This window comes from Argopecten irradians, chromosome 11 (assembly GCF_041381155.1).
Source record: "Argopecten irradians isolate NY chromosome 11, Ai_NY, whole genome shotgun sequence".
In the NCBI taxonomy this organism is placed as follows: domain Eukaryota; kingdom Metazoa; phylum Mollusca; class Bivalvia; order Pectinida; family Pectinidae; genus Argopecten; species Argopecten irradians.
In genome coordinates this window covers 27,609,616-27,637,610 of record NC_091144.1, presented here as the reverse complement: position 1 = coordinate 27,637,610, position 27,995 = coordinate 27,609,616, and the positions used below count along the sequence as shown (strand labels likewise).

At 35.4% G+C, this 27,995-nt stretch overlaps 1 protein-coding gene across 2 annotated transcripts; it reads right to left on the bottom strand.

Annotated features, from left to right (window-relative positions):
• Positions 1–28: 28 nt before the first annotated feature.
• Positions 29–27,740, bottom strand: LOC138335178 (nucleolar protein 14-like). Of its 2 annotated transcripts, XM_069284149.1 has the most exons (23): positions 27,512–27,740; positions 27,122–27,256; positions 26,537–26,681; positions 25,600–25,727; positions 25,039–25,134; positions 23,274–23,360; positions 22,098–22,166; positions 21,193–21,278; positions 19,758–19,993; positions 19,119–19,252; positions 18,641–18,695; positions 18,094–18,224; positions 17,406–17,630; positions 15,366–15,467; positions 11,560–11,622; positions 10,480–10,570; positions 9,814–9,886; positions 8,540–8,623; positions 3,977–4,121; positions 2,250–2,371; positions 1,637–1,727; positions 1,351–1,421; positions 29–1,168 (listed from the first exon to the last, which is right to left on the bottom strand). In XM_069284149.1, the coding sequence occupies exons 1-23, from the start codon at positions 27,692–27,694 to the stop codon at positions 1,063–1,065; spliced, it is 2,658 nt and encodes an 885-aa protein (XP_069140250.1). In that variant the 5' UTR covers positions 27,695–27,740; the 3' UTR covers positions 29–1,062. The 2 variants fall into 2 exon arrangements, with proteins under 2 accessions (XP_069140250.1, XP_069140251.1); XM_069284150.1 differs by lacking the exons at positions 27,122–27,256; positions 27,512–27,740 and adding an exon at positions 27,039–27,063.
• Between the last annotated feature and the right edge of the window lie 255 nt (positions 27,741–27,995).

The window sequence follows — 27,995 nt, the reverse complement described above, 5'->3', positions numbered from 1 at the left end:
GGATGAAATAAATACTTAAAAGCAAATGTCCTGTTGCCATTCATGTCATTTTAATCACCAAGTTTCCATACATACAGACAGACAAAATCGTAGTTTCCAGTATAAAATCATGGGCTGATCAATACAAGTACTACACTTTAGCTTAAAATCCCGAGATGAATGTCTAGAGGTCTAAAACCCCTTCTATTCGCCTAAATAATCTCGTATTACAATAATGTACGATGTTAAGACATTAATTCCATTCAACTTGATAATGAACTGTAAATGAACTGGTAATGTACATCTCACCAGGAAAGTGTCGTCTGCTCAATCCCATTCTAGCTCTAGTGACGGTACAGCTGACTCTGTTTCCTTGAGTTTGTAGCATCACATTGAAAGTCCTGCTACCTTATAATATTTGATACCTTCTGCACATTCTACCTTATCTCTCACTCTCTGTATAAAATTATGGTTTTGTGTTTTATACCCTACTGCAGTCACAGTCTTCTTAGAATACATCAGGTTTTTTTTTTTACATGTCCTGGTACATGTAATCAACCACTACCTTAAGTAGGCATCAAAATTGATATCCAGATGTAGAGCATTCATCTACATGTATCTCGTGCTGACCCCTAACTTGCTACCCAGAGGTGAAGGGGAAGTTGGTCAATTGGTCAATGCCTGTCATTTTAACCACTGACCCACAGGAGGGCTAGTAGTAGAATACTAGTGAACTTCACCATACAAACAATGCACCTCACACGTAGTGACAGCAGCAGAATCCTGTTAAATTTAATATCAATGCCACTATATTCCACTCATGAGGAACATGTAATTAATGCTTAGGAATGCATTACGGCCCACATAATGAATTCATCCTTGTTTTGAATATTAAGTTTTCATTGATTATCTAACTTGTCGGTAGTTTTTACAAACACAGCTTGACTTATAGACAAAACACAGCCATTTTATCTTTAGCTGTCTCCTTCCAATAAAATTGAATTCTTAAGATTCAGACTAACATTCTGACATCATCTTTGAGGGGCACATTTCTGACCATTTCCTGTCTGTGGGCAGAAGTTATCAGGATGAGGGCGAGGACTTGGCCTTTTTCATGGCTTTAAATTCGCCCTCCTGGGTAGCTAACATTTGGTGAAGTCTCTTGACCTTGCCTCTGCGCTCTTCATCCCTACAACAACAAATTCATTGGATGTAGTTTTAAAGACACATGATATAATACAAGGACTTTTCCCTTAATCAAAGTCAATTTTTTGGCAGCATCACATTGAGAGATTGGTATTTGAATTTTTTTTTAAACAAAATAAATGTAATATATTTCTGTTCAATTCAGATTTTTGATATTTAAATTACCTCTCCATTTGATCTTTGAGCTGTTTCCTGGCAAGAAATTGGTTATCTTTTCTGATTTCCCTCATTGCACCCTGAAAGACAAATTTTATACATGTATTTTTTCAGACAACAGTGTTAAATATGTGTATCATATTCATTATTCTACTTCACAATATCACCTGATTCACCCCTGTAATTCCATAATGGACTGGTCTAGTTCTTTGATTTAGAAGAGTCTACATGTGCCCTCAGGGGTGAAAGAGTTTATGACTGCTTTGCACGATGATTCACACACAAGAGTACCTACCTTCATTTCTTTTTTGTATTTATGTAACAATTTCTGCTTTTCATTCAATTCTTTTGATGCTGATTTCTGTTTTATTTTTCTTTCTTCAAATCTGTTAAAGAGAAATTTTCATATTACATTGTACAAGCATACATTGTTTCTTGAAAACAAGCATTTTTATTTCACAAATTTTGCACATCATTAGGTAAATTTTCAAGATTTATAAACAAACTATTTAGATATGTTTATTTATCAGTATTGTCATGTAAATTAAAGTGATGTATTGCTGTTGTCCATTGTATGTATGTGTCCTGAAAAGAGTCATATTGAAAGCTAGACTCCAACAAAATAGTGTGAATTTGCAGCCAGATTCTCTATAAATTACCATAGCAACATATATTACAGCAAATGGTTATGAACTAATAGCACACAAATAAAAGGTAAAACAATTAAATAATTTCTCTTTGTTCATGCATACAAATTAAGTCCGCTTTTGCTGTTATCTTCACCTTTGAATGCATTATAAAACATGTCATGATTGCTGTATCCAATCGTAAATTCAAAGAAATTTATCATCCAGACAAAATTGGATGAGAAAGATTTAATGTACAGCTAAAATGGTATTAATACTTACACTTCTTCCACTAAAGGTTCAAAAGTCCTCATCGGCTGTGGCTTCTTTTTATTCATAAGTAACGCTTTACGTGTCTTGTTGCTATGGTGATTGATCTCTTCAACAACCATTTCCATCATTTCCTAGTAGAAACATTTTTAAAGTCATCATGTTTGGGTTTAAGTTATAATTAATTAAAAATCAACTCTTGGTTCCATTTTCACCAATGTAAATAAATCACTATCTTAATATTGATCTCAAATTCTTGGCTCTTTTTGCTACCTAATAGCAAGGATGTTTGTGCATTTGTAACAATAATAAGCCTTTACATTTTATTTGCTGGTATTTCAATTTGTTGAAATGAACTTTAAAGATCGCAAATACAGCGAAGTTTAATTGCCAGTGAAAAAAAGCAACTATACAGTATAGTTTTGATATACAGTCAAACCTCGATGTATCGAATTTCAAGGGACCGTCAGAAAAACTTTGAAACATTGAGACTTCGAATTATTCGTGGTTGAAATTAGACCGATGTTTTTTTTTTACCATGACCAACTGTGGTAGTTGTGTACATGTCGTCTCCGTTCCGTAAACTTTATAATCATTGTATTTACCACAAGCAAAACAAAATAAAAACGAAGTATGCAATTAATCACATGTATTGCTATCGTTAGCAATGCATACGTATATTATAAACAAGACTTACGTGTACTAGGCCTAACCCATGTACAAGTGTTCGTTTTTGTGACTATTTAAGCGATGGTTAATATTACGGAATGAATATAAAAACGAAAACACGTTGTAAAAACGAAACTAAAAAGGAGGAACCGAAAGCGCTTTTACACCTACAAAAAACTTCGATTTAGAATGATCGATTTGCTCCAGATTTTATGCCAAAGTTGTGTAATGTAACAGTTTTGAGTATGAGTTACTAATAATGTAGCTCGCAATTTACCGTTCCATAAATTCTACAAACTGCTACCAATGGCGGCGGCAAACATCAAAAGCGACTAATTAACTCTATCTTTGCCGTACTAATGATTTAATAACGCAGCTTGTAAAAACAAAGCACCGGGTATCGGCATGGTTAGTGATATTAATTATCTTGATGATATCAAACTAGCAACACAAGCTGTCATAATCCCTTTTGTCCGGCGAAGGGCCGTCGCGAGATAGCTACAAGTAGGTGTGACAGCATGCCGCGGGGTATCGGGGAACATCTGATCTGTACAGGTAAATTTTTATTTGAATCATCGAGTGTCAGTTACCTATGATTCTATAACAAATGGTCCATGAAAAAAGTTTGATACATCGAGAACTTCGATTCATAAAACTTCGATTCATACATGGGTTAGTTAGTAATGTTATATAGTGAAGAAATTCGGGACCAGACAAAAAGTTCGATACAGCGAGAAATTCGATTAATCAAAGTTCGAATCATCGAGGTTTGACTGTAATAATGTATCATTGACAATTGAAGTAGCTTTCATCCTGTACAAATATATGGCTGTGCCATTGTCATACCATTGATGAAATACCGTCTCTCTGTTTCAACAGTTTAGTTACATTGACAACTGAAGTAACTTTCATCTTGTACAATTACACCACATATAGTCTACATCTAAACTTTGTAATACGGAAAATTCAGTTTTTGGGTGAAATAAATCAATGATTAATCAATCAATATTTTGTGTTTGATTTTGTATACTATTAATTCCTTATACATGTAGAGGTCTATAGAGATTTACCTTTAGAGTAGCAGGATATTGGTTCAAATCAATTTTTCCAAACATGTAGAGAATCGGGGCGAACACCTCTCTGAACGTCGCCAGATCCTTGTAGAGGGAAGAAAACTCTCCAATGAGAATTACACAGCTGTGGGTCGCCTGCAACCTGTGGATTGTAAGACAGTTAGGAGTCGTATTGTGTAAAGAACTCAAGTTAACCCAATTGCTATGCATGTTTCACAACAGAAAAACTTTTTGAAAATGATCATTGATGTTGGTACCTCATAATCAATCATAGGAAATCAATTGCCTTTCCAATTGATTATCAATTGCAATCAACCATCGGGACAACACTTACTCTAGTGCTGGTAAAGTCACAAGAGTTTAAACTTTACAGCACAAGTGTTTGATGTATAGAAAGTTTCAAGGTTCCTTTGGTTTCCATGGAACCACAAATGTCTACCTTATTCCACACAAAAATGTCTGGAATGATGGAAATACCAAGTCACAGTAAAATTGAATTAATTATGATATGTAAAGAGTAAGTTGACCTAGTCTCGGTTTAATACGGAGGCTTTGAGATCCCAAAACAACGTAGGTTAAGTACAACATACTTTCAATTAGTCCCACTTTCCATTGATTATGATGTCATAATCACCAGAAAGTAGGACTAATCGAACGTAAATTGTACTTTACCCATGTCGTTTTGGGATCTCAACACCCTATGTATTTGATATGATAAGCTTTGTCAAAAGTGAACATTAAGTAGACAACTTCAGTAGTTCAGGTGAGAAGTATTACGACACAATCTTGGACTAGAAACTGTAATTCTGACAAATCAGGATGGTGTCCGCTATACAACTGACCATCGGACAAGAGTATCAGACTCTACCGCAAGTAACCTTTGACCTTGACTACTTTTCAGTAATTAAACAAACAATAAAGAGAATTATGGTTTATGAACAAACAGATAACAGATACCATGGTATCAAAGGCATGCTAGTGTGTTTGTAGCGAGTGTTTCTTCAGCCACACAGGGGAGATAACTATGTAACTGCTTATATCTCACACTTGATGTACGCCTGCTGGAAGTGATTGTGTACATTCTATACACAACACATGGAACATGGCGGGAATTATACACCAAACAATATTTCAATATGTTTTTAGATATATGTAGTAATGTTAAAAGTTATCCAGTGGAAATCATCTTTTGGCAGATTTTTTAACTTGTATCCAGTAGAAAACCTCAATAGACAAGATAGTAAACTCTTTAAGTAGAAATCAACTCAGTGGCGTGGATTGACCTGTAAATCTTAGTTCTGTTTGATAGCTTATAATTCTAAATACAAATTACACAGAAACAGACCGGCTGCTGTGTCTTGCTCATGGTTCACGGGACAATTTAAGAAGTTAATTTTATTCACATGTAAAATTCACTACAATTGGCCCTGCTCCTATGTTCTTCAGTGTGTCAGCCCAACTACTGATCATGAATAGTCAGTGGTTATAACAGAAATAAGAAAATTGTTTAAATCTTAGCAGTTATAAACTTTTTTGGTTTTCCACATATCATGATTCAAGCAATAATCTTAAAATCTTGTGTACCAATTTCTACGAGCATGTTTGTAGTGAGTGTTTCTTCAGCTACACAGGGGAGATAACTATGTAACTGCTTATATCTCACACTTGATGTACGCCTGCTGGAAGTGATTGTGTACATTCTATACACAACACATGGAACATGGCGAGAATTTACACCATTCAACATTGCACTATCGATATTGGATATTAATGTAAAAAAAAAAATTCTTAGTGGAAATCATATTCTTGTAAACTTTAGCCCAGCAAAAACCTATCATGTTTGATATCTTACCTTCAAACACAGAGGTCAGCCCAAACTACTGAATAGTCGGTTATATACACTAATCAAAATTTGCATGCAATTTTAACAGAAACAAGAAAATCATTTAAATTTTAGTGGTTTAAATTTTCCTGATCCATCTTTAAGGAGATTTTGATTCAAGCAGTTTTCTCAAAATTTTGCATTTATAGCAATGACCCACAAAATCTTTAAAAAAATATCCCCTACTATATGGTATTTCTACTATTTTTAAAGCTGACCCCATGGTTATGATGCCGATCAAATCCAGTAACAAGAGGCCCAGAGGGCCTGTATTGCTCACCTGGTTTGTAATGTCAAGTCATGTTCTAAATACAGGTTCATTGTTTCTTTTCTGAAGGAATTTGAATATTTACCTCTTATTTCCCTATTGGGCCCCGCCCCTCCTGCCCCCGGGGGGGTCAGAGCCAAAATTTATACAAGTTCTGTTCCCCTTCCCCCAAGGATATTTGTGGCCAAATTTGGTTACAATCCATGCAGAACTCTAGGACAAGTAGCGATTTATAGGATTTACCTCTATTTCCCATATTGGGCCCCGTCCCTCCTGCCCCCGGGGGGTCAGAGCCAAAAATTTATACAAGTTCTGTTCCCCTTCCCCCAAGGATGTTTTTGGCCAAATTTGGTTACAATCCATGCAGAACTCTAGGACAAGTAGCGTTTTAAAAACTATTTGGTTTTCCAGATATCATGATTCAAGCAATAATCTTAAAATCTTGTGTACCAATTTCTACGAGCATGTTTGTAGTGAGTGTTTCTTCAGCTACACAGGGGAGATAACTATGTAACTGCTTATATCTCACACTTGATGTACGCCTGCTGGAAGTGATTGTGTACATTCTATACACAACACATGGAACATGGCGATAAGTTACACCAATCAACATTGCACTATCGATATTGGATATTAATGTAAAAAAAAAATTCTTGAGTGGAAATCATATTCTTGTAAACTTTAGCCCAGCAAAAACCTATCATGTTTGATATCTTACCTTCAAACATTGAAGTCAGACCAACTACTGAATAGTTGGTTATATACACTAATCAATTTGCATGCGATTTTAACAGAAACAAGAAAATCAACAATTCATATTTTTTAGTGGTTTTAAATTTTCCTGATCCATCTTTTAGGATATTTTGATTCAAACAGTTCTCTCAAAATTTTGCATTTATAGCAATGACCCACAAAATCTTCAAAAAATATCCCCTACTATATGGTATTTCTACTATTTTTAAAGCTGACCCCATGGTTATGATGCCGATCAAATCCAGTAACAAGAGGCCCAGAGGGCCTGTATTGCTCACCTGGTTTGTAATGTCAAGTCATGTTCTAAATACAGGTTCATTGTTTCTTTTCTGAAGGAATTTGAATATTTACCTCTTATTTCCCTATTGTGCCCCGCCCCTCCTGCCCCCGGGGGGGTCAGAGCCAAAATTTATACAAGTTCTTTCCCCCTTCCCCCAAGGATGTTTGTGGCCAAATTTGGTTACAATCCATGCAGAACTGTGGGACAAGTAGCGATTTATAGGATTTACCTCTATTTTCCCTATTGGGCCCCTCCCCTCCTGCCCCCGGGGGGTCAGAGCCAAAAATTTATACAAGTTCTGTTCCCCTTCCCCCAAGGCTGTTTGTGGCCACATTTGGTTACAATCCATGCAGAACTCTAGGACAAGTAGCGATTTATAGGATTTACCTCTATTTCCCCTATTGGGCCCCGCCCCTCCTGCCCCCGGGGGGTCAGAGCCAAAATTTATACAAGTTCTGTTCCCCTTCCCCCGAGGATGTTTGTGGCCAAATTTGGTTACAATCCATGCAGAACTGTGGGACAAGTAGCGATTTATAGGATTTACCTCTATTTCCCCTATTGGGCCCCTCACCTCCTGCCCCCGGGGGGTCAGAGCCAAAATTTATACAAGTTCTGTTCCCCTTCCCCCAAGGATGTTTGTGGCCACATTTGGTTACAATCCATGCAGAACTCTAGGACAAGTAGCGATTTATAGGATTTACCTCTATTTCCCCTATTGGGCCCCGCCCCTCCTGCCCCCGGGGGGTCAGAGCCAAAATTTATACAAGTTCTGTTCCCCTTCCCCCGAGGATGTTTGTGGCCAAATTTGGTTACAATCCATGCAGAACTCTAGGACAAGTAGCGATTTATAGGATTTACCTCTATTTCCCCTATTGGGCCCCTCCCCTCCTGCCCCCGGGGGGTCAGAGCCAAAATTCATACAAGTTCTGTTCCCCTTCCCCCAAGGATGTTTGTGGCTAAATTTGGTTACAATCCATGCAGAACTGTATGACTAGTAGCGACGGACGCCGCGCCATGACATAAGCTCACCGGCCCTTTGGGCCAGGTGAGCTGAAAATGGGACTAATCCACATACCACGTGATACCCGATATAATGTTTGTTTGGGACTACTATCTCCCATGGTGATGGAACATAACTCTTTGTAATCTTCCCGCTGAAAAAACATTAGCGGAAGATATAATCTTTTGATGGCATTCCATCACAAATAGAAACAATAGTCCTGCACAAGGATCGGTCGTTGATGAAGAAACAGATAAAAGTCTCCAGATGACGAACACCTTGGTATAGATCTTTGGACCAGAATAGTTTGATTATACCTACCTAAAGCTGTCATTACATAAGGAGTCCAGCCCCATCTCTGTGTTAATTATACCTACCTAAAACTGTCATTACGTAAGGAGTCCAGCTCCATCTCTGTGTTGAGGACTTCACTCATTTTCATTGGACCAAAATCAAAAGAGCTGTAAATTTAACAAAAGGTTAAAATAATAAGGTTTTAGAACTGTCATATTTTCTGGATTATAAATCGTATTGGATCGTAAGCAGAGGCCATTTTTAGACAAAGAGTTACAGTTTACTGTAAAGTAACTTTAATTTGCAGCTACTAAATTTCATGATTTCAATTTCGTGTAGATTAACATCGCCGATTTAAAAATTGAATAGAAATTCCTTTCAATACATATGGTGCACATGTAAATACACAGGAATGAACTTTTGTGAATTTAATTTAATTTCAAATGTGAATCACAAAAGGCAGTTGGTTTACAGTATAAGCTAGCTGGAAATACGGTACTTAATTGCACTATCTTTTGTCTAAATTGGCAGTTCTATAAAATAATATGGAAATATTTATAAACTCACCCACCCCTGTAGACACATTTGAACTGTTCTAAAACTCAAGCTGGATCAGTTCATAACAAATTTTAGGGGTGAATGAATTAAACTAAATCTTGTTTTAAAGGAACAAAACAAATTGTAAGTAATATGCTGAAACATGAATATGATAATACTATGTGATAACAATCATGTAGCTATAACTTATCACGGGTGATGACTCTTGAAATATTTCTCGAATCAAGCTATACAGGTTAGGGTGATGTATTCAACCCACAGTAATCTCTCAGCACATCCATGATATTCCAGGGGTTAATATAACTGTCATTATATCCAGTCCTAACAAAACAAGAGGCTCTGTGTACCATAACAGAAGAGACAGATATTTTGGTCCTTCATATACATCAAAATAATTCCAAACAGTAAACTGTGGATGACTGCTTTAGAAATTGGGAATCAGTCTCTGTAATCTTCAAAGGTAGTCTCTGCAGGCCCATAATTGGTCAGTTCTTTCTCCTGAAATGCCTTCAGTTTTGTTTATGATATAGTCCAGTAGTGGATATTACAAAAGTGCTAGTAACCCCTGGAGTATCGAGGATGCCCTCAACAATACTATGAGGCGCTAGTGCTCTCTTAGAAGAAGTCAACTTGATTTTGAACAAGAGGTCTTCTCAGAAGATCTTCCATCTCATAGATGGAAATGCTTCCAGAAGCAGAAGAGCTACAAGTCAAGTGATCAGAAGTTGTATTTTAGAAGTAGATGAGGACAAATTGCGTTAGGCTCAGGCGATGATAGAAGAAGGTTCAGGATACCCACCTATGTTTGGTGTCCAGTCGTAGTAGGTCAATACTACTACCCACAGGTTTGAACGGGGGGACCACCTTCTCATCTACAAAACATTGCTTCATACTTAATACATTGTCACGTATACCAGGAGATATCAATTACAGAACTTGTTCAGTCTAACCTCACTAACCTAGGTCAGTGAGACCATGATAAAGTTTTAAATATCCAAGTATACAACTTAGATGTACTGAATATGGTATATACATTGGTCAGGAAGAACGGAACACTTTGAAATAACCAGGTACATGTATTTCAGTTGTACAAGTTCAAGTTAAAAAAGTTAGTGAGAAATTAAGACCAACATGTTCTAACACTTTTGCATTTCATAGAAATACAAATCATAAAATATGAGATCCAACAACAATAACATGAGCTTTGTAACAACTGACATTTGATATTGCATCGCTGTATGGAAAGGTATTATCTATTATATTAAATACTATATTTTTTGGTATGCTTCGACATGCAGTTAGATATACGTCTCCGTATAAAGTTAATCATCGGATCATCAATAGGAAATTAAAATTAAACCTTTGACTCAACAACATGTAGAGTATATGATACATTGTGTTTTAAGTAATTATGACATATGAGTTGTCATCCTTTGTTAAACTGTGTCTGTATATAGTTACTTACATTTATTTTCCTCCTTGGGTATACTGAGAAACAGAAGTCCATGGAGAAAGTTGACTACCTCGGGAATAAATCTCTTCGACAAAGAAACAAACTGTAAAACAACATGTATTGTTTAATTAGTAAAAACAAAACAGTAAACTTTTGGTAGAATAACAATATACAATTTTTCCGTAACTCTCCCAAAACAGAAACATCTGTCACATCTTAAGGGGGATATGCTTCGTTATCCAACATGGTGTCCTTTAAATTTTCATTTCAAATGCATGTTTTACCCAGATGGTGAACTGTGACAAGAGAAACCAACAAATTAGAGTTCCCTGCAAGACTGTAGGTTAAAGGTCAAAATGTAGGTTATAATATGACTTACTTTTGACATACAACTTATATATCGTACAAGGTAAGATTGTATCAATACTGTACTGTCTTCCTTTTCTATTAAATTATTGACACAGATTCTTTTACAAAATTGTTATCTTTCAATTCTGTACTTATTTGTTGTGAGTGTTTCTTCAGCCACACAGGGGAGATAACTGTGTAACTGCTTATATCTCGCACTTGATGTACGCCTGCTGGAAGTGATTGTGTACATTCTATACACAACACATGGAACATGGCGGGAATATAAATTATATAAATCAATCAATAATCACTTTATTGAATATTATTAAATTGTTTTTTTGTTTTTTTGTTGCTTTTTTTTTTTTTTTTTAATTAGTGGAAATGATGTTTTGGGATATTTTTAATCTGTGTCCAAACGAAAACTTCCATTGACATCATTTAAGTCAACTGAATTCAGTGAAGTGGATTGAGCCCTGAATTCAAAGGCCCGGTTGTTCAAAGCATGATTAGCTTAATCACATGATAAATGAAGTTTTCATTTCTAATTTACTGCATTTTATCATTATATTTTCACAAAACTCAGCAAGTAAACAAAGAAGGGAGTTCTTAGATTCTTATTAAATTTTGTAAAATTTATATAACCAGAAATTAGTTTATCTTTATTTTAAAAATGTTCGTTAAACCGTGATTAGCCTAATCATCTTTAGAACAACTTGGGTCTAGTTCTGATTAATATCTTACCTCTAGACACAGATTACACAGAAACAGACCAGCTGCTATGTCTCGCTCATGGTTTACAGGACACTGGAATCATACAAAACAAGCGGACATAAAATAAATGTTATCATTATATCAGAGAATGGTATTGTAATAGAGCACTTTTTGTGAAATGAATTTAAACATTGCCTATGCTAGAGATCAAATCAATAATTCTGTATATTCATACATAGACATAAAGGATTGCAGTCTACATCCATCATTTATTGCATTAAATCAAAGTATGGACCTCTTGCTTACTAGCTTAACGCTGACTAAGAGGTGTATTGTGGCTCGTATTCACCATGGTTACAGTACATCTAAATATATTTTGATATTTTTTTGACGAGGCTCTCTTATGTATCCTATGTCCTATGTACAGCATTTTTAAATACATTTTACACCTTATTCTCCTGTTAATCCTATTTTGATTTATTTAAATATATTACAATACAAATATTGATCCTGTTCTGAGTGTTTCTTCAGCCACACAGGGGAGATAACTGTGTAACTGCTTATATCTCACACTTGATGTACTCCTGCTGGAAGTGATTATGTACATTCTATACACAACACATGGAACATGGCGGGTATAAAAAGTAACACAAGAGTTTGACAACCGAGGATTGTGATATGTGAATTAGTCCCATTATGTAACCTGGCCAATATCATGACAATACACATAACCTTTAGGCTACATTTCTAAATAATAGCTTAATGTTGAGTGAAGTGAATGTTTCTTCAGCCACACAGGGGAGATAACTATGTCACTGCTTATATCTCACACTTGATGTACTCCTGCTGGAAGTGATTATGTACATTCTATACACAACACATGGAACATGGCGGGTATAAAAAGTAACACAAGAGTTTGACAACCGAGGATTGTGATATGTTAATTAGTCCCATTATGTAACCTGGCCAATATCATGACTATACACATAACCTTAAGGCTACATTTCTAAATTATAGCTAAATGTTGAGTGTAGTGAGTGTTTCTTCAGCTACACAGGGGAGTGTTTCTTCAGCTACACAGGGGAGATAACTGTGTACCTGCTTATATCTCACACTTGATGTACGCCTGCTGGAAGTGATTGGGTATATTCTATACACAACACATGGAACATGGCGGGTATAAAAAGTAACACAAGAGTTTGACAACCGAGGATTGTGATATGTGAATTAGTCCCATTATGTAACCTGGCCAATATCATGACTATACACATAACCTTAAGGCTACATTTCTTAAAGGTAGGTTTCGCCCAACCAAATAAATATTTTTTTGTGAAATGCGATAAGCGGAAGAAAAGATGAAAAATACATATTAAAATATCTCAATTTAATTTCTTTATGTGTTTGAGATTGAACAAATGTGTCTTGAATACAAAATTGAAGGAAATCCTTGATTTATTACGGTGTCCGTCAGACAAAATAATATGCAAATGAAGCTGCGATGGATTGTGTTGTCTAAGTTTGGCGCATGCGCATTGTCACACACTAAAAGTAAACAAAATGGCTACACGAAAGTGTGCGCGATGAAAAAAATACATCTGAATCGGCAACAAAGTGGAGGAAATTATAATGGATTAGGTAGCACCCTAGGATATCTATAGGGAATTAAATTCAGAGATGGCATGTAGCAATAGAAGAAACAGAAGCCACATCTCAAGCGGAACTTGCCGGGATCTGTTGGGACTCGTGTAACTTCATTGCACGTGGTGAGTTAAATTTCAACACATATGCCAGCGCACAAACAGCCGCAGACTAACTACGTGTATATTTGGTGTACAAAATTAGCGAGCGTATGATATGTATAAACAGTCCCTCGCACTTCGATTTGGTGTTGTTGCTTTTTAACTAAACATGCCGTGGCAAGACTGTCACTTCTATCTGACATTTTGTTGCACGCTTCCGTTTGTTGCTGTGGCCTCGTTTTGGAAAAAAATACGTCATGTTCTATGTAAAGCTTGACTTCGCTCTATTTTTAGAGGAGTATTTTCCTGGTCAAGCTAGGCAACTGACCACCCATATTGTTCGCTGTATGCATTGAAAATGATCCGAAGATTATATCTATGTATAGGATAAATTTCAATTTCGTAGTCTTTATATTTCATTGGGCGAAACCTACCTTTAATAATAGCTAAATGTTGAGTGTAGTGAGTGTTTCTTCAGCTACACAGGGGAGATAACTGTGTAACTGCTTATATCTCACACTTGATGTTCGCCTGCTGGAAGTGATTGTGTACATTCTATACACAACACATGGAACATGGCGGGTATAAAAATAACACAGAGTTTGACAACCGAGGATGGTGGTTCGGCATACGCGAATTAGTCCCATTATGTAACCCGGCCAATATCATGACTATACACATAACCTATAGGCTACATTTCTAAATAATAGCTATTGAGTGTAGTGAGTGTTTCTTCAGCTACACAGGGGAGATAACTGTGTAACTGCTTATATCACACTTGATGTACGCCTGCTGGAAGTGATTTAGTAAATTCTATACATAACACATGGAACATGGCGGGTATAAAAAGTAACACAAGAGTTTGACAACCGAGGATTGTGAGTTAGTCCCATTATGTAACCTGACCAATATCATTAATATACAAATAACCTATAGGCTACATTTCTAAATATAGCTAAATGTTGAGTGTAGCGAGTGTTTCTTCAGCCACACAGGGGAAATAACTTTGTAACTGCTTATATCTCACACTTGATGTACGCCTGCTGGAAGTGATTGTGTACATTTTATACACAACACATGGAAGATGGCGACAATAAACAATAAAACTGAGAGTTTGACAATACTATGTTCTCCAGTAGAACGAAAATAAAACTCTTTTATGAAAATTCCTTGTAAATAAATGTAACTGAAATTGTCACAATCTAATTAAAGTCCAATAGCCATAAGAACCCTAATGAATTTCTATCAAATATGTGCTTTTAAATTAAGTTTTGAATTAAATAATAAATATGACATCTCTCCCTTATAAAGTATAAAGCTAGGTTTCTTAAACGGAAATATCTTTGTTGGTTTTTGATTAGGTTTAATGTCCTATGAACAGCTAAATGTCATTTAAGGACGGTTTAATCCTGTAAGCAATGTGATGCATCTTTAGTGGAATATGTTTTAGTAATTTATCATTTAATGGAGATCTTGAAATAATAACGCTGATGTGATTAATCTAATATCTGTATTGAGTGTTTCTTCAGCTACACAGGGGAGATAACTGTGTAACTGCTTATATCTCACACTTGATGTACGCCTGCTGGAAGTGATTGTGAACATTTTATACACAACACATGGAACATGGCGAAACTAAGACCAATGTTAAGAGGTGAGGTTTGGTCTCAATGAAGTAGCTGGTGAATGTAAGCACACTGACTCGGGAGACTTTTAACAAACACAACCACAGCAATAAGGGTCAAATGTCTCACCAACAGAACCCTGACAAAGATTCAGTCATTTCATCAAAGCTATTTTAAGAACACAATTATCCATAGATATAGTGAGAACTTTGGATATAAGGTTATTAAGCCAATACTCAAATGGATTAGTACTGTCCTATTGAAACGAAAAGCATAGTGGACATCAGAACAATTGTCAAATAGTTTTGTTAAATACATGAACCCCCAATATCCTGGGCACCTTTGCTCCCAGCCTAAACTGTCTGGATTACCAATGTTCAGGACTGCTAAATTTGGTGTTCTTAGTCAATATGTAACATTACGGTAATCCATTTCCTAACATTTCTGTCCAATGTAATTTCATTTTCCTCACCTGTGCAAGCATCTGCGTGATGAAGATTATGGCAGGTGTGGTGACGGAGTGTCGGAAGTCAGATGTGGGGAACAGCACTGGCACAAGCTTCAACAGCAGCAACTAACGAAAAATTAAACAAAATATTTCAAATTGAAGTTTTCATAAATTCTCGAGAAACAGTCACAAATGCACTGGATTGTTATTTTCGTCCTCTATTTAACAAGAGATCCCAGAGGGATCTTGGCGCCCACCAAAGATTGATCTATGTCTGACAAATGAAAGAGGGATCTTTTCTCTGCTTTTCAAACTTACAATTCTTTTTTCTGCTTTTCAAACTTTAAACTATCAAAATCCAAGATGGTGGTCGCAAAATGCAATAGGCAGAACTAGGGTCCTAGAGGAACATACATATGATATTTGAGAACAATCCCTTCAATACTTTCTGAGAAATAGCGGTAACAAACTTTAACTATCAAAATCCAAGATGGCCACCGGTCGGCCATCTTGTTGACCGATCAGTCCCAAAATGCAATATGCACAACTGGGGTCCTAGGGGAACCTACATATGAAATTTGAGAAAGATCCCTTCAGTACTTTCTGAGAAATAGCGGTAACAAACTTTAACTATCAAAATCCAAGATGGCTACCTGGCGGCCATCTTGTTGACCGATCAGTCCCAAAATGCAATATGCACAACTGGGGTCCTAGGGGAACCTACATATGAAATTTGAGAAAGATCCCTTTAGTGCTTTTTGAGAAATAGCGGTAACAAACTTTAACTATCAAAATCCAAGATGGCTACCTGGCGGCCATCTTGTTGACCCATCAGTCCCAAAATGCAATATGCACAACTAGGGTCCTACGGGAACCTACATATGAAATTTGAGAAAGATCCCTTCAATACTTTATGAGAAATAGCGGTAACAAACTTTAACTATCAAAATCCAAGATGGCTGCCTGGTGGCCATCTTGTTGACCGATCAGTCCCAAAATACAATATGCACAACTAGGGTCCTAGGGGAACCTACATATGAAATTTGAGAAAGATCCCTTCAGTGCTTTCTGAGAAATAGCGGTAACAAACTTTAACTATCAAAATCCAAGATGGCTACCTGGCGGCCATCTTGTTGACCGATCAGTCCCAAAATGCAATATGCACTACTAGGGTCCTAGGGGAACCTACATATGAAGTTTGAGAAAGATCCCTTCAGTACTTTCTGAGATTTAGCCGTAACAAACTTTAACTATCAAAATCCAAGATGGCGGCTGGTCGGCCATCTTGTTGACCGATCAGTCCCAAAATGCAATATGCACAACTAGGGTCCTAGGGGAACCTACATATGAAATTTGAGAAAGATCCCTTCAGTGCTTTCTGAGAAATAGCGGTAACAAACTTTAACTATCAAAATCCAAGATGGCTACCTGGCGGCCATCTTGTTGACCGATCAGTCCCAAAATGCAATATGCACTTCTAGGGTCCTACGGGAACCTACATATGAAATTTGAGAAAGATCCCTTCAGTACTTTCTGAGAATTAGCCGTAACAAACTTTAACTATCAAAATCCAAGATGGCGGCTGGTCGGCCATCTTGTTGACCGATCAGTCCCAAAATGCAATATGCACAACTAGGGTTCTAGGGGAACCTACATATGAAATTTGAGAAAGATCCCTTCAGTACTTTATGAGAAATAGCGGTAACAAACTTTAAACTATCAAAATCCAAGATGGCTGCCTGGCGGCCATCTTGTTGACCGATCAGTCCCAAAATACAATATGCACAACTAGGGTCCTAGGGGAACCTACATATGAAATTTGAGAAAGATCCCTTCAGTACTTTTAGAGAAATAGCGGGTAACAAGAATTGTTAACGGACGGACGGACGGACGGACGGACGGAAGGACGGACGGACGACGGACCACGGACGAAAGGCGATTTGAATAGCCCACCATCTGATGATGGTGGGCTAATAAATGTGAAATATTAAGGGGAGATGAGGCGTCTGAATACTGTTTTCCAAGTTGAATCAGAACTGTAAAGATTCCTTATGCTATACTCACAGTGTCCAATGCTGGATAAAGGCCCCGCCCAGCCTTTCTCTGACAGATCTGACGGAACTCTTCTTGTCGATCCTTTATTTGGTCTAGAATGAAATTAGCTGAGGAAACGGGAGACATTTGGACCAGTTTGTAGATCGGTACAGTTAATTTATCTATGAGGTCCAATTGTGGCGGGTCCTGTAGGGCCAGGTCTGTGTAATACTGGACCAGCTTCCCTAGGAATTCCTGTAATAGCAATGCTATACTGACAAGTGGTCAATAACAAATATACTTAATCTTTACTGTACAATGAGGACAGTGGTAAAATCACCATGATCTAGAGGTTCTACAGCAATAGTTAACGCAAAATCCCAGATAATTTTTGAAGGGGAGGGTAATTGTACTCAGACTTTTGAAAAGAGAGGAGTAAAACTTTGACTTCTGTGAGAACCCCCCCAAAAAACTTCACAGAGATGTGATGGAGTTATATGGTTAATTATTACAGTGTCTAGTAATCAATGACAAGCTACTGTAGCAATTTTGCAATTATCTATCTGAAACAAGAGCAGTTGATGCATGCAGACTCTTGAGCATGATCTGTGTACCTGTCTTAACCAGAGCACTGAAATCCTTCATTGAAGTATTGAGGAAATTTTTTTAAACAATTGTAAGAGCCCTGGATGGTTGACATTTATATACTGATCTGTACCTCAAGCTTGGCTTTGTTTCCTTCAGCCAGACTCGGATGGTGACATTTACACATCCGGTCAACAATGGTCAGCTGATCAGCCTCTCTTCTGTCTTGTAACAATGTCACAAAGTCGTCATAAGTAGCAGGAACTGAAATGATAACACCGATATTATAATCTCCATCAAAAGCCCATTAACACTTGATATAAAACTCCATCAAAAGAACTTTACAACACTTGATGTTAATATGTTCAGGGGCAAAACTCAATGTTGCAATGTTGTATAGATTTAATATGATAAACACACATTTCCAAGACATATTGATTCTTTTTTTTTTTTTTTACATGTGGTGAAACTATTTTGGATTGCAAATGTCAGATCAATGCCGTTAGAGGGTTAAAGATGATGTAAAGGTCATTTGAAATATAAATATAAAGTAAAGGTCATTTGAGATATAAAGAGATAAGGTCAAGGTCATTTATATGAATTAAAGTGGAGTAAAGTGGGGGTTTTTTGTGAAGAAAAGGTCTCCTGTCAGAATACCGTAAGACAAAACGAGTACTTACTATCAAATGTATAGGGCAGTTCTTTTCTAGCAGCATCCATTATTTTCAGCTTTTTCTGAAAGAAACATTTTATATTTGTAAAATTTCAAACAATACATTCTCTCCACTAACTGCCCATCTACGACTTGCCAAAATTGTTCCAAAGGGAACATAATTAACATGTTAAGGTCATAGTTCAAGTGTTTCACAAGCAAGATGGTGACTTGAAGAGTAAACTGTGGAATGATTCCTCATCAAAGGCAAAGAAGCCGAGAATTTGGACTTTTTGTATAATAGATATTATCTCTCTTTGGTTTACAAGTCCAACAACGTTTGGGCCTGTTGCTATAGGTAATGACCCGAGTCAGAAGTTTTTCTCATTGCATTTCTTTGAAATCTTCTTAAATCTATTTATCTAATCTATGTCATGATAACCTTAAACACATAGCACAGTCAGTGGTAGAAATATCGTAAACATAGTCCAAAAAAATATTTTTACTTTCAAATCAACTGCCGGAGCTGGTTTCTTCACAGATTTTTCTTCAACTCTTTCTCTGTTCTTTTCTTCTTCATCATCTGACTCAATGTCTTTGTAACTATCATTGTCACTTTCATCTTCATCTTCATCATCATCTAAGAAACAACAATGCAAAATGTAGAAACATTTGTTTCGACATATTTTCATCTAAATGTCAAGAATCTTTTTTTCTTTAATACTGTAAACCAGCTTATTAGAATTCACAGCTACAGTAAAACCATGCGAGTCATAATAACAAAATCACCTTTGTGCATGAAAACACACAATTAAATCACAACAGAAATAAGTGGACTGTATTTAACCCAATAAGTGTCCTCATCCCTATAAGCTAATTGAAGCCTTAATTTCACCGGCTTTCAATTAAACGTAGACTGAAAATGTGAAAACCTTAGTTTCTTCATTTCGTAAATTGATTTATGATTTTTTTTTGTGCAATCATTTTATAAAAGGCTAATCCAAAGTCATTAGGTGCCACAATTTTTATGTGCCCAGGATGATTATTGGGTGGCATATAGTAACAAGAATTTGCCTAATGTGTATTTTACTGTATATATGGTATACTAAGTGTCTTGAATCTATTTTCACTGTATATTGCCTTACCATCTTCTGAATCCTCCTCCCCCTTATCATCTTCCTCTTCATTTTCTTCTCCCTCATCCTCATCTTCATCATCATCATCATCATCATCTCCATTCTCTGAACCTTCCTCACCATCTTCACCATCACTACCTTCCTCATCACCCGATTCATCTCCTTTTTCATCTTCTGGCAGCAGCAGCTTTCCATCTTTGTAGCACATATGGAACCTCTCTTTGATAGATGTGTCCAGGGCATAGCTGAAATGCATTTATCACTGTATTATCATATGGGTTTCAACATACATTATGACATAAACAGTCGAAACACAAATGTTTGTTTTTTAATACAGGAGGTCAGCCTTTCTTGGCTCTCCTCCACCTTGTAAACCAGGCATTTCCTTAAATTAATGGTCCATGCTAATGTAAAACAAGGAGCCGCAAAGCTTGGCATTATCCCCCGCGCCCAGTTGTATTTTTTAATAAATTTCCATGGTAACAGAAAAAGTATTGAAAATGGAAGGTTCCCATTAGAAAAAGGCACAACTAGAGCACTAGCCTAACATTTACAGAAAGTTTCGTGTAGCCAAATTGAACGGTTTTTGAGTTATAGCCCCGAATAGAAAGGAAACTTTAATAATATGGTATTTTTGAATAAGTTTCCATGGTAACAGAAAAAGTATCGAAAATGAAAGGTTCCCATTAGCAAAAGGCACAACTAGAGCACTAGCCTAACATGTACAGAATGTTTCGTGTAGCCAAGTTGAACGGTTTTCGAGTTATAGCCCGGAATAGAAAGGAAACTTTAATAATATGGTATTTTTTAATAAGTTTCCATGGTAACAGAAAAAGTATTGAAAATGGAAGGTTCCCATTAGAAAAAGGCACAACTAGAGCACTAGCCTAACATGTACAGAAAGTTTCGTGTAGCCAAGTTGAACGGTTTTCGAGTTATAGCCCGGAATAGAAAGGAAACTTTAATAATATAGTATTTTTGAATAAGTTTCCATGGTAACAGAAAAAGTATCGAAAATGAAAGGTTCCCATTAGCAAAAGGCACAACTAGAGCACTAGCCTAACATGTACAGAAAGTTTCGTGTAGCCAAGTTGAACGGTTTAGGAGTTATAGCCCGGAAACGATACTCGGACGGACGGACGCACGGACGCACGGACAGAGCCCAAATCAATATCCCCCGCAAACGCGTTTCGCGGGGGATAATAAATGATAATTGGTCATGATGAACGTACTGAACTATTATTGACTACTCTATATTTAAATATCACAGACTTATCTGCCCATGCGGGTTTGTATTGATTGTGAGATCACGTGTTTACAAGTATGTCATATTTTTCAGAGAAACAACACAAGTTTTGCTCATGAAATCAAGAAGTTACTATTAATCGATACCTACTCTCAAGGGCAGAGAACTCTTGTCATATACAAAAACGGAATAACTAACCCATCGCTGAGGTCATCAGCAGAGAAATGAACTCTCTTTGGTTCCTCCTCGTCACCGTCTCCTCTCATTCGCCGTAATCGGTCAGCCTATCAATGGAGAATATATCTATATTTAATATTAATATAAATCTTATTTTAAATGTGAAAGGCCCACTACCTTTCCATAGCAAAAATTAAAAGTTTATTAAAAACAATAATAAGATAAGAAAATATATATTGATGGCCTAAGATGAGGCTAAAACACTAAACAAATGCAAGATTTCCAGTGTAATCTATGTTATCAGTAAAGATTAATTTCGCTGTTTTTCCATTAGGCACAGTGATGGTCAACTAACGTGCGGTAATTATGGCAAAGACAGGAAATATAAGATGACCTGCGCTATGAAAATTAATATTTGATTTATTTGAATTAAATTGTTCATAAGGTGATATTTAGTGTAGTATTAACCTTAAGCTAATGACTTTTGCGACTCTACAAAATCATTGTTATAACTATACATTACCATTTTAAAAATTAAAAGCTGTTTCGGAAATGCTGTGGGCCTTTAAACTCATTTCTAACGGTTAATGTATAGAGAATAATGCTTAAATAATTATAAAATTTTTAAAGCTTTCATACTTAAAATTTTGATAATTATACATATTGGTTTTCACATGATTTGTAAAGACGTAAGGACAAGTTTGCTTTAATCATAGGCTATGAATTAATTTGATGTAGAACTAGAAAGGCTTTCAAATATCTTTTGAAACTATGCATGAATGTCAAGGAAGAATAATTTTGAAACTTATTTACAATTTTCTTTACAGTTGAAATCCCCTTAAGAAGGTAAATCAGATTTTGAATCACTACATATCATATCTCAACACACCAATACAATTCGATCATAATTTTCAGTATAACTGTACCTCCAACTTATCCAATCTCTCTTTCTCTTCCTTTGCAAGTTCTTCTTCTGTTTTAAGTCTGTCTGTTGCCTGCAAGAAGAATTCAGTACTAGTAACTTGTATAATCTAAGTAATGGTAGAATAACAAATACACAATAATAGACTATACTAACAACTTTTAAACCAGTCAAATAAATCGTCTCTATCTTCATATCCAAATATAGTTACTTTGTTTTTTTTAAAGATGTTCTCTTGGCTATTATGCTGTATTGCTATTGCCTCATGGTAAAAAGTTATAAATTGTAAGAGTTTCAAGTTAGGAATGTGATTCTTTACTTCAAACGAAATTAAAACATGATCAACACTTCCTATGGAACAGTCATCTAATAATCTTGACATGGCGATTTTGGATTTGAAAAGTTTAAAATGTGTTTTCAAGATGGCGACTGTTGCAGCCTTCTTCGATTCAGATCAACCCGAAAAATAACAACACTTGGTCAGGACCATATCAGAATCATTTCAGGCAAATTCCAGCTAAATCGCAACAGTAGAACTTGAGATGACAGGGCTTTTTCTAGGTGATTGGGAAAAGGCCTCTGAATGAATGTGGGAAACATTGTTGGCATATCAACTTAAAAGTTCTTTTGTTAAAAGACACTAAAATAATCAAATATGCATATTAGCTCTCTTTATTTTGTCTTCAATAATAGAAAACTAGATTGTTGTTCCTCGCAACATCGCACTCCCTGTATAACAAATTGTGACAACCTTTATAATTTTGGGCACGCTCAAATGAAAGTTATGGGACTTTGCCACTGTTCTTAGATATTTGTAGATCGGGAAATAATTCATAATATTGGGAAAATTCCAATTTCATTGGGAATGGGGCTGAATATCTGCCCCTGAGAGACCCTAGAAAAAGCCCTGAATGAATTTCAAAATGTGTTTTCAAGATGGCAGCTGTGGCGACCATCTTGGATTTAGGATCAAACCTAAAAAATAAACAACACTTGAGCAGGATCATGTCAGGATCATATCTGACAGGCAAGTTTCAGCTCAATCTCACTGGTTGAACTTGAGAAGTTTAAAATTTGAAAAGCTTCCTGACAGCGGAAGGATGATTATGTTGGGTCACCCTGATCCTTTGGGTCAGATGACCTAAATATCAGATACAGTATACTAAGAATTTTGACCTACCTCTCCTTTAGACTCGAACTTCAATTCTCTCACAGCTATATCATAATCATCCACTTTTGCTTTTTCTTCGTCCTGATTTTTTGGTTTCTGTAATTTAAAAGTTAGAAATGTTTTGTCAGAAAGATTAATCAAAAGTGATTACTTCATTTTAAATCTAATTTCCATACATATATATATTTTGGTTTCTTGGTTTCTGTAATTTAAAAGTTAGAAATGTATTGTCAAAGAGATTAATTAAAAGTGATTACTTCAATTTAAATCTAATTTCCATACATATATATATTTGGTTTCTTGGTTTCTGTAATTCAAAAGTTAGAAATGTATTGTCAAAAAGATTAATTAAAAAATACTACTTAAATCTAAATCTAATTTCCATACATATTTATATATTTGGTTTCTTGGTTTCTGTAATTTAAAAGTTAGAAATGTATTGTCAAAGAGATTAATTAAAAGTGATTACTTCAATTTAAATCTAATTTTCATAAATATGTATATATTTCAGTTACTGTAAATGTGTATATATTTCCTGATATGCATATGTAAACATTTCGCAATGTTGCTTTTGCATTATATACACGCCTTCAAACTTCTAGTTCACAGTTTCATACACACACAAAATATTATGTGTGGAAGAATTTTCTGAGCGAAAAGGTTTCCACATACAATAGCATACAATTCATGAAATCCTCTACTTGCAAATAAAAAAATATGCCTAAGAGGAAGACTTGTAATTAAGGGACATGACACACAGTTTAAATAAACATGAATCTAAAATAAGTTGTTCTGTATGCTTAGATATGGTTTTCAGATGTTTATTGAATATTTCATTACAATGATTGGTTATCTAAAACGACAGGAAAACGTGGGGAATACCTATCCCAAAAATGATAAAAATAGACCGTCATATTATATTTTTGGAACACAAAACGAAAGCTAGTCGAAAGCGAGGTTATAATGAACAACAAAATTGCTGACACAACAAGGAATTTAAGTTTTCCACATTTTAAGTTGATTTTCTAATTTAGGATCGTTGACATATAAAGTAAAAGCCATATTTGCTAATATTCGTATAATTAAACAATTTGTATTTAGCGTAGGACTACTTGAATGATAAGTCAAAAGTCAAACGAGACTTTTCATCTGACGGGGCACCGCGAAGGGAGGTGTACATGTACATCACGCAAGTATGAAGTAGGAAGTTGCTCCCGTCTCTTTCATTGCAGCAATCCATTTATATTTACCTACTTTCCCAATCGCACACATTACTGACTCTTGTCGCACTCCATTTCTATCGGAATTTGTTTAGGTTCGCTTCACCCATGTTTTCGACGCACCATTTTGTTTACGTTTATTTAATTTGTGCAGTGCATTTTGGGAGGTCAATAAAGTTCAACACTATTATGCAGTCTGCAAAATTCGGCCGGCCCGGTTCAAAATAAAGAAAGATGGAATTTCCTTTATAACTATTTTATTTGACACATTTGCACAAGAACTGATATATTTTACTTAGTAAGGTATCAGACACGTCTTAAATATGTATTTTACTCAATTCACATGGTTTATTTATGTTAATGTCCCTTTAAATAATATGCAACATAAATATGAATTTAGGCTTGGTCTAATTGTGAATGTTGGGATGACTACCTTTATATTCTGATTATATATATATTGTCAATCATTCAGATTAATATGAAGTTATCTTTAAAATGTACTTTAAATGAAAATCAAAAATGACTAATTTTGATAATTTGTTCTCTATCTTTACCTTTGATTTTGCCATCAGCATCATCAAATCTTTGAACTCTGAGTCGAGCTTCTCTGTCATTTGTAGAGTTTTCTCCTTTTCCATCTGTCTTTCGAGCTACAAAAATAAATACAAATACAGGTAAATTATGAGTGACAAAAAAAAAAACTCAAAAAACATCAAAGCTAACAAACATATAAATACAGGTAAATGAGCGACATAAAAAACCCAAAGCTAACAAATATATAAATACAGGTAAATGATAAGTGACAAAAAACAAACATGACAACATCTAAATGAAATATTCATTTACTCTAATTCCAACTGTTTGCTGTAGCAACATCTTCATTTACATATTAATTCCAACAAATAATGTTTATAGTATGTTGTCTTTTCCTTGATGATGTTAATTTCATTTTTTCTGAGAGTAAAAAATCAAAACCAAGAACACAACTAATAAAGTCTTTGAGAGGAATGTTTGATTTTATGACAAATTGTAGTAAAATGTAATTACATTTGACTAAATGCATCTGATGGCTGAATCTACCTGCACATAAGAAACAAAATGAAGCACCAACTAACTTTTTCTTTTTTCGATTTTGCGATTGTTTCCTCCATTTTTTCCTTCCATGATTTGTTGGTCTGGTCAGCTTGACCCTCTTTGGTCTCAAACAGAAATCCTCCGAAGTGCTCCTCAGAAACCATCTTACCTGTAGATAACACAACCAAAACATTCATCATTACTTCCTTTTATGGAGACATTGCTATTCATCATTAATACTTCCTTTTATGGAGACATTGCTATCTTACTTAACATTAATTGTTGAAGTCTGTGACATTATTTTTTTTTACTGCTAATCATTTGGACTAGCTAGTAAACCCCAAAATTTTACTAGTCCCACTATTTAAACACTAGTCCTAATTAAATATAAAGCTGTTTTGCTTCAGAACTTGAGTCATAAGATTTTTGACCCAAATTACAGTCTGGATTCGTCTGTGATCGAGAATTCTCACAAAATGATGCATTCGGACAGAAATAAACACATTCAATGCACTCAAAATATTGCCCACTGCTCTTGTAGATAGAATATTTTCTGATTAAATGGTGTAGATTGAGAGCCATTAGTCCAATCGGACTAGTTCATTAAAATTGACACTAGTCTAGCGGTAAAATTACTAGTTGTGGGCATCGGACTAGTGCTTAAAGTAAAAGATTGTTGTTTATTATCAAATCATATTTATTTTAATAGATTCATAGCTAGAAATTTGAAATGAAAAATGTTCTACTTCAGCATTTAATGTTATTTGTGTTCTGAATAATGAAGAAATTTCCCGTTCATACTGAGAAATAAAAAGGATATGTTTTAATCAGATTAACCTCAGAGTATACAATGACCATACTGAGAGATAAAAAGGATATGTTGTAATCAGATTAACCTCAGAGTATACAATGACCATACTGAGAGATAAAAAGGATATGTTGTAATCAGATTGACCACAGAGTATACAATGACCATACCACTTATCTTTCCTCTATCTTCATCCTCGTCCTCATCATCACTGATTACAGGATCTTCAAACTTCTCAATCTCCGATAACGACTGTCCATAATGAGTGAGGTCTTCATCTTCATCGTTCAGGCTAAACTTGTTAGATTTGTCATGCTGCAGCAAAAATGTTATATTTTATATGGCAATACCTTATCCAGCAAATCCTGTCCCCACAGCAACATCTCTCATTAAAACTTACCGATCTATCAATAACAAATCTCTTGATTATTGCAACTTAATCATATCTCCATAACAAATCTCTTGATCATTGCAACTTAATCATATCTCCATAACAAATCTCTTGATCATTGCAACTTAATCATATCTCCATAGCAACATCTCTTTATCATTGCAATCATAACCCTATAGCAACATCTCTTAATTATTGCAATCATATCTCCATAGCAAATCTCTTCATCATTACAACTAAACAATCTCTCCATAGCAAATCTCTTCATCATTACAACTTACTGATCTCTCCATAGCAAATCTCTTCATCATTACAACTTACTGATCTCTTCATAGCAAATCTCTTCATCATTATTACAACTTACTGATCTCTCCATAGCAAATCTCTTCATCATTTTATCTTCTATATTCATGTTGGTATCATTCTCGCCAAACCGCTTGTCCACAAATTGATTACTTTTCATCCTTTGGTCATATTCATGTAACAGGGTTTGCTCTCTCTGTTCAACAGAAAATAAAATCAGTTTGTAATAATTTAAGCCTAGTTCAAGATCAAATCAAGAAAAATCTGTCTACATGACTAAGTTTTACTCTTCATTTTTAATCAGATTAAGTCATTGTCATAAAGAACTCTTGTTTACATACATTATTGCTTTTTTAGCATTCATTTTTTTTTTATTACACGAAAAAGTCAATTTTCCAAACATGTAAAATCATCATGAAATGTCCTTTGAATAGATCCCTATTTTAGTTACCTTTTTAATGGCTTTGGAGCGTGACAAGCCTGGCATACCCTTGTCATGTTTAGACACCTTTCTTCCCAACACATCATGTTTTACCCTATTGATCTTCACTTCAAAAGGGTTGATCTTTTTAGCTGACGATGACTTTTGCTTATTCCTCACTTTATCAGAAATGTTTTTCTTCTTTTTCCCCATTGTAGCAATATTGGTTTACATTCACCTGCAATCAAATACATGCTTGTCAGCTAATAGTCTAATAAAGATCCATTCCCCCGGATTTTGCTGTATTTTCCTAATTTTATGTAAATGTTTTTCCAAATAAAGAAAAACTCCCTAAAATATACACGTTTTAAAAAAGATGAAATCTATTGCTTTCCTACTTCAAAAGGTGCAGGACACTGAAATTATTGAGTAAGAAAATCACTGAATTAGATAATATACACACATCAAAATTAGCATGAATTTGATAAATATCAATACCAGTATATCTATAATT